General features: G+C 57.5%; 2 protein-coding genes across 2 annotated transcripts in view; one reads left to right on the forward strand and one right to left on the reverse strand.

The window, feature by feature from the left end:
• The window catches only part of LOC113210212 (uncharacterized), a gene marked incomplete at its 5' end in the record, with an annotated part of 26,659 nt that extends 23,515 nt beyond the window's left edge, over positions 1–3,144 (forward strand). The window contains one exon of the mRNA XM_052270758.1: positions 1,065–3,144. Coding sequence (XP_052126718.1) covers positions 1,065–1,131 — 67 coding nt within the window. The remainder of the gene's footprint in view (positions 1–1,064) is intronic.
• Positions 3,145–3,227: 83 nt separating this feature from the next.
• The window catches only part of LOC113210063 (trypsin-1-like), a 7,220-nt gene continuing 2,845 nt past the window's right edge, over positions 3,228–7,602 (reverse strand). Inside the window, exons 2-6 of the mRNA XM_052270769.1 lie at positions 5,372–5,516; positions 5,222–5,304; positions 4,959–5,135; positions 4,126–4,287; positions 3,228–3,765 (exon numbers count right to left, since the gene is read on the reverse strand). Coding sequence (XP_052126729.1) covers positions 3,377–3,765; positions 4,126–4,287; positions 4,959–5,135; positions 5,222–5,304; positions 5,372–5,516 — 956 coding nt within the window. The 3' untranslated portion in view covers positions 3,228–3,376. The remainder of the gene's footprint in view (positions 3,766–4,125; positions 4,288–4,958; positions 5,136–5,221; positions 5,305–5,371; positions 5,517–7,602) is intronic.

The following is a 7,602-nucleotide window of genomic DNA, read 5'->3' on the forward strand; positions in this document are numbered from 1 at the left end:
GTGTGGCCAGCAGCCAGTCAGTTTCATTGCAATGACTTGACACTGAAAACGGCTGCCGCGGTGACACTGACCGATTCGGTCGGACGCGTCAACGCGTCGGCCCACGCCCCGCCGTCCTCCAGGGAAGCACTCTCCGTCGCCACCGTCCTCGGGGAATATTAATAATTGTGTCCTGACAGCTCATCACCTGATCGATACGAGTCCGAGTGGCCCGGGTGAGAGGAGGGGCGGGGGGCGGGCGGACGTGGGACGCGGCGCGGAAGAATCCACCATGTTTTCTTTCCATTGTGAAGGGGGGGGGGGGGGGGGCGGGCGGCGCCTGCACGCGGCGCGGAAGAATCCACCATGTTTTCTTTCCATTGTGAAATGGTGATCGCTCGGCAGCCAGCAGCGCGACGCTCAGCCGACGGAGCCGGTCTCTTTTTGCCTCCCTCGCCTCTGCCTGTGGATTACCCGTGGAGAATATCTGGTCGAAGCCCATCCGCCGCGCCGCCGCCCCCGGGGCCGCCCCCCGCGCCGCCCCCGCACAACATCTGCAGGAAGGGCGTCTGTCTCCGTCGCGCCCGCAGGCTCGCCCCGCCCCGCCCCGCCGCGAGCTGCGAGTGCGAGAGAGAGCGCCGCGCGCCATTATCGGCCAGGGCTGCTCCGTGGCGCCACTCCGCTAGGCAGATGGCTCGGCAAATTGGAAATTCCCCATGACGCCGTCTGCCCTGCCTGTGTGCCTGGCCCGGGCCTGTTGCCACCCGCGGCCGCCCGCTCGGCCTGCCCTTGTCCTCGTCCTTTGACGGCCATAAGGTTCCAAGGGGCTGGGACTCCTCCTGGAACCTGGAAGGAAAGCTCTGGTGCCCCTTGCTCACCGTGCCGAGGAGGTGGTTGGTCTGCTCGCATGGGGGACGCCGGCGCGCGCCCTGGACCGTGGAGGCTGCCGAGATGTGCACTCAGAGGCGTACCCTGCAAACACGGTGGCGTTTTACTCTCGAAAGCACGAAAATTAAGCAGCAACATTTGACATTTAAGCTGTTAAACTACAAGTATTGCTCACCCCTGTCGGTCGTCTGTTGCAGGTGCAGCGCCGAGGACGCTGTCCCGGTGGTCCTGGACACAGCCATGGGGAGGACGCCCCTGGTCTGACGGGCAGGTGCACCAGGACGCCGCCACCGCGCCGCCGGTGGAGTGGATATCGGAGAGGACCGGGGAGAGGACGGCACCCGCTTCTGAGCCATCGCCGTCGTCGTCGTCGTCGTCGTCGTCTTCCGGAGAGGCCAGACAGGCCGCGTTCGGACAAACCTTCCTCAGCTTTCGAACGCCGCCTGCTCGCGACGCCTCCGCCGGCCCCGCGCCACGCGCCACGCCGGCTGCCTCGCACGCTCTGCCTGGAGGCCAGCGGGAGCGAGCGCGCGACCCACAACGCGACACTAAACCGTCACCACTAGACAGGATACCACCCAGGAACGGAATATCACATGATCCTCGAGTACTGTTAAGTCTGGAGAAATTTAAAAAGCCGGGATGAGAAACTTTCATGTCACACCACTCTCTCCGTATTTGAGCGGCTGCACCCAGAAAAATGATTCGCAATTGTGGCAACCATCTTATGGTTGGCTCAAGGCAGGGAGCACCATAAAATATGATTACGACAACAATGAAAACGTGCTGAAAACCATAATTTTGGCTCTCGCGACTACGATAAAGTTGCATCAACCACAATTTACGGTGTTTGCCGAATTAGCCATAGGATGGTCGCTATAGCTCATCATTTTTCTGGGTGTAACCTCTCACGTTTCTAGACAACATTAAAAAAATCGGACGGATCACAGAGGCAATTTCTCATAACGGACGTGAAAATGTCCAGCCTATAGGAAGGATACTTGTTCGACACAAAACTAAACTATTTCATCGTCCCTTTTCACGTGCGGTAAGCTGTGAACGTGGCCGCGAGCGCGTGGAGGTGTCCTCTGACCAGGGCCGAGCAGAGATCTCATAAGCCAGAAGACTCGCCCCTCGCACTGATTGGGCCAACAGTCGGTCCCTCGACCTGCTCCTCGCCACACCCCGCCGCCGCCCGCCTTTGACATGTGAGGACCTTCTCCGCGGTGCTGCGGGGGGCTCCGTCCGCCCGCCCCGGGGGAGCCAACTATACGTGCACTCCATGTCGTGGTGATCCAGTTCTCAGGCGCAGGAGGCGAGCCGGTCTGCACAAAGCGATGTGTCCGGCCCGGCCCGGCCCCGCGTGGACACCGTATGAATCAGGGGCATTACAGCCACAATTTGCAGCACGACTGTCACGTGCTCTCGTGCCCTCGTGCCCCACGACTACACTGCTAAACTACGTGTCGTCGACATCCCCCGCACGAGCGCGCGGCGACGCAGCCGGATAGGAAGCAACCATAGAACGATATGCGGGTATGGGCGGTCGCCTCCCTGCATCCTCCAAAGTCATCTTCAGGTTCTCCTTACGGCACGCTCCTGGACTGCCGCCATATAAGAGGCAGTACCGCATGTACCGCACAAATCTCACAAAGGTGATGTCCAAAAAAAAAGCTCACATGATGTGAAGTATGTCTCTCGCCACGAGCGCGCATGCGAGTCCAGACGACCCTCGTCGACGACAAGACACTTTCCCACCCGGCAGAGAGGAGAGGGACCTTGACGCTTTAGCCGAATCGCCTCCCCGCTTTGCGGCTGTATCTCAAAGCTGCCTGGCAGTGGGAAGAGTGTCGCGCCTCTTTCCCAAACAACGACGCGACGCGCTCCCATTGTGGCTGTGAGGGGCGCAGCGCGAGACAAACGGCTCAGTAGTGTATCGCACCGCAGCACCTACCACGAGGTGCTCCACCAGGGCAGGGGCACAGTCAGGGAAGGGGTCACTACTACTTAGATTTAATTATTATTTACCAACGTAGCTAATGATATGTGTGTACTTCTAAATGAATAGAGCCCCCGACTGCATCAGTATTGTTTAGTAATTTATTTATTGTTTGTTAATCGATAAGAAACCGTAGCTTGAGCATCGTTTGTGAAATGTCGTATTTATTTATTTATTGTCGTTTGTATTAGTTGTTAATCTTAGGAGTAATGTAGGACTAGGACTGTACTGTACTTGTGTGATATATTACGAAATAAATCATGTGGAATTAAAACGCGGGTGCGCGCATCACTTCCTTCCACAACGGAGAGCAACCTTTAAGATGGCCCCTCTACTTGCAGGTCAGGGGCAGAGGCTCTGGCTCCGCGGCGCCCGCGGGTTAGGCAACCCATCCGCCACCGCTGTGGAGCCGCCGCCTGTCCGGGCGGGCGGGCGCTGAGGCGGCGGAGCGGCGCGGGAGAGGAAGGGGACATCACCTCGTCCACCACGGCGCCCGTTAGTGCTCCCTCCCTACTTATCGTTCTGCGGGTCGAGGAAGTGGTGCTCGTTGTAGAGCACCTCGTTGATCCATCGCGCGTAGCACGACACCTCCGTGTACACGCCCGGGTACTGGGCGCGCGCGCAGCCGATGCCCCACGACACGACGCCGCACAAGTAGTACCTGCCGTCGGGCTCCTGGCAGGCGAGCGGGCCGCCCGAGTCGCCCTGGCACGAGTCCTGGCCGCCCGCCTCCTTGCCGCTGCACAGCTGGCACGTGTGCAGGAAGTGGCTGAAGCCGCGGTTCTTGTACTGCCGCTTGCACTTGTTCCACGGGATGATGGGCAGCGACACCTGCTGCAGCACGTTGGGCAGCCCGCCCGTCTCGGACAGCCGGCCCCAGCCCGACACCACGGCGTTGCCTGCAGGAAGAGTGCGTCAAGAAAGGGGTCAGGGTGCCGGCAGAACCGTCATCATCAGAGTAATCAAATCAGAGTAATTCACCTCTAAGTTCGACGAGGTCAGTCAAAGTTCATCAAACTTCTTCGACGAAGTTCATCAAACTTCTTCGACGAAGTTCATCAAACTTCTTCGACGAAGTTCATCAAACTTCTTCGACGAAGTTCAAACTTCTGCAAAGAAGTTCTTCAAACTTCTGCAAAGAAGTTCTTCAAACTTCTGCAAAGAAGTTCTTCAAACTTCTGCAAAGAAGTTCTTCAAACTTCTTCGAAAAAGTTTATTGAACTACAACGAAGTTCAAACCGCTTTACCCAGCTACTCACCAGAGTAGTGGTGGCCAGGCTTGGGCACGCAGATGGGCGCCGTGTGCTTGGAGTCGAACACCAGCTTGCGGTCCAGCTGCAGCAGGCTGATGTCGTTGGCGAAGGTGTCCTTGTCGTAGCCCAGCCCCACGATGCGCACCACCTTGCGCCGCTGCTCCTTGCCTGCGCACCATGCAGAGGGGTCGTTTTTCGTTTTTGTGTTTTTATCGCAGAAGCATGTCCCCTCTTGGCGTGCTGTCATGCATCTTTCTTTTCCCTCCCCCCTCACCTCTGCCCTTTTCCTAACTAGAGCCACCACCCCCACTCTGCACACACGGTCAAAGGTCACGCGCTGCGGCACCCCGCTCCTCTGCCCCAGCGGATGGCTTTTGGACCGCGGCAGCGGGGCACAGTAGGGGAGTGTGGGCGGGGCGGGGCGGGGCGGGGCGGGGCGGGGCAGGGCGGGGCGTGCCTGCCGGGCAAGTCCAGTAATTGCTATGCTGAGCGACCACCGGGCCGCAGATAACACTCGTCCCCCCCGCACGCGGGGCCGCCGGGGTGAGGGGGCTGAGGAAGAGAGACTACAAGTCTCTCTAGGCTGGGGGGTTTGAGGGCTGTGGAAGAGAGACTCCAAAAGTCTCAGGTCTCAGTAGGCTAGGGGGTTTGAGGGCTGTGGTAGAGAGTCTCTCAGGTCTCTCTAGGCTGCGGGGGTTTGGGGGCTGCGGTGGAGACTATGAGTCTCTAATCTCTCTGGGCTGTGGGAGTGAGGGTGTTGGGCAGGGCCCCGATCCTGCAGTTTCACTCTTCCCAGTCCTTCGGTATTAGCAGCCGCTGCTCCTCTCTGTTAGACTCACCTTCCACCTTGTACAGGTCGTGGTCGCCGGCAACGATGGACAGGTCCTTCAGGGGCACCCCGTCGACGCAGTGGCCGGCCGACACCACCCAGAAGGGCGACACGATGGCGCCGCCGCAGATGTGCTGCATGTCCCAGAGGCGGCGCTTCTGCAGCGACACCTGCCACGGGAACTCTCCTGCAACAACAAGCAACGCGTCAGGCAGCCTCGCGAGGGCGCCCGGCAACCTGCACCAGCGCCTGCGCCAGCACGGCCTCTCTCACCGTGGTCCGCATCCACGCCGCCGACGATCCGGTCCGAGGAGCCGACGTTGCGCACGCCGCAGGCCAGGTCGTACCCCAGGATGCTGAAAACGAACGTTAGAGGGATATGTCGTTTCGGAAAAAACAAAAACAAATAGATGCTGGCGCTACCTGTCGACGGGTGGCGGCGACTTCTGGGACCAGTTGATCGCGGGCTTGGACCACCAGACCGAGGCCCAGACCGCGCGCTCGGGCTCCGTCGTGTTGTGCACATTGGCCGCGCTCTCGTTGGCCGGTTTGCCTGCAGCGGCTAAGCCTGTCGAAGACAACGATTCAGTTTGAGAAGACTCATCTGCCGAGGTAGCTCGTCAGAAAAATAACGCAAAAACGTTTCACGCTTAAAATGTTGAAACCATTAACGCGCGTTATGCGGGCTTCTTATCTAGATAAGACGGTCTAAGCGTTCGCACTTGCATATCAATTGATCTTGCCGGATCTTGCAGTAATTAACGCTTAAAATTAAAACTTTTAACGCCGAGAACAGTTGAACTTGCACTGAAAGCACGCGCCCACTTGCTAGCGAGGCGGCGTCACGGCGAGGTGTGTCCTGATGCGGCCTGGCGCAGGCGTGAGTAGAGCGCTGGATTTTTACGAGCACAACCCTAACATTCTTTGCGAGCGCCGGCACCGCTTTGTTACAAGGACCACCATCACCATCGGATCAACTAGGACTAGATATATGCGATGACGTCACTGCATGACGCTGACAACTTGAACTGACAGAACTGACAACTTGACTCGCCTACGGGTACGGACAGCCACAGGGGACTGTCGAAAAATTGGCCCTCCTCAGTCAGTAGGTCAAGTCAGCGGAGGCGCGGTTTGGGGTCATTTATTGCGAGACGTACGAGTGTAAAGTGTGTGGAGGGAGGAGGGGTGGGTGGGTGTGGGGGTGGAGGGAGCCAGAAGAGCAGGGAGTGGTGAAAGAGTGATAAAGGAAGGAGAGACTGGTGTACGTGACCCATTTTCTTCTTGGCTCATTTTGCTCTCTCCCCAGCAACATAAACACTTTTTGCTGTGCCTCCTTCAGCCCCCGCACTCCGCACCCTCACCCCCGATCCCCTCCGCTCCGTGCTTGCAGCCACTTACGGCGAGCGGAGGCGCGGTCGTTCCTCGCCCCGCCCCGCTCCCCCGCGTGTCCAGGAATTGCTTCTTGAAATTGGACGGCTGAGCTGAGCATGTTTGGGGTGCGCTCACCTCAGCCTCCGCGATATCGGAATTGATATCGAAGAATGTCACCGCCTCGAGCGGATACGCTAAACAGTGGCTCGCCACCCTATCTCCACTAACGGGACGGGGTGGGCGGGGTGGTTGAACTCGGACCGACTCGGATCACCGCGAGACCGACCTGACGCGCACCTAAAACTGCCGTCGCGGGAATCATCCTCCATCAACGTTTCGGAAAGCAATCACAAACAGCGTTTTCAAATGGACAGGCTGCACCGCTCTTATTGCTAGGTAAACCATCTCCTCATGCTCGCACGTACAGTACGTCACCGATTCGCGGACTTCCCCCAGAACTACACTACTTGGAATGGACAAGTAGCACTACTTGCGGCCCAGCCAGGAAGCGTCAGGGCGGATATCTCACGAGCAGACACAGAGCGTTTTACAGTCCCTGTTACCGCGAGAGCAATGTGTGGCAGGCGCGAGTCAACGGGAAAGGACGGGAGTGGGGACTACACTTATGCCCACTGGCACCTCAGTAGTTCGGCCGGAAGCGGGTCTAACTCGCAAGTAGAATCCTCTGGGCTACAGCGTGGTCGGTTTGCCTCCTTTTTTTCCGACCAAAGTAGCCCCCAAACAATATTATTCTTTGATTTTTATTTAATGGTCTAATAAAGGGTTATTGGCTCTGTTATTGGTCAAAGTAGGACCATTTCATTTACCCCAAAATCTCGTCCGTTTCGCTGTCTCTCTCTATCTGTTTGGGCGTCAACAAGCGGTTTTTGACGAAAAGAAGCTAAAATTACAACGTATAGAAAATCGTTGTGGAGGCCTCAAATCGAAAAATATTTTAAGTATCCCAAAGTCACACGTTCTCCTGCGGATATGCTGTATCTAAACAGTTCCCGAGAGGTTGACTTAGAAAGAAATTGGGAAAATAGGTAATTAATCGGTTGACTTTTTTACATCAACCACATGGTGCAAAACTGGGCTCGAGCGGGGTTTACCATTCGCAATACCCTGTAAATATAGGATACCACCCAGAAAGTAGGTCTGCCATTCGCCGTTACTAACCTACTCGGTTCAGCTTCTGCAAGCTCTCATAGCGCCTGGCGGGTAGGCAACATCTCGTCTGCAGTGCATGCGTGTACTGCTGGGTGGCCTACCCTGCGTCT

Source organism: Frankliniella occidentalis, unplaced genomic scaffold (assembly GCF_000697945.3).
Source record: "Frankliniella occidentalis isolate FOCC.00 unplaced genomic scaffold, Focc_3.1 Scaffold137, whole genome shotgun sequence".
Taxonomy (NCBI): domain Eukaryota; kingdom Metazoa; phylum Arthropoda; class Insecta; order Thysanoptera; family Thripidae; genus Frankliniella; species Frankliniella occidentalis.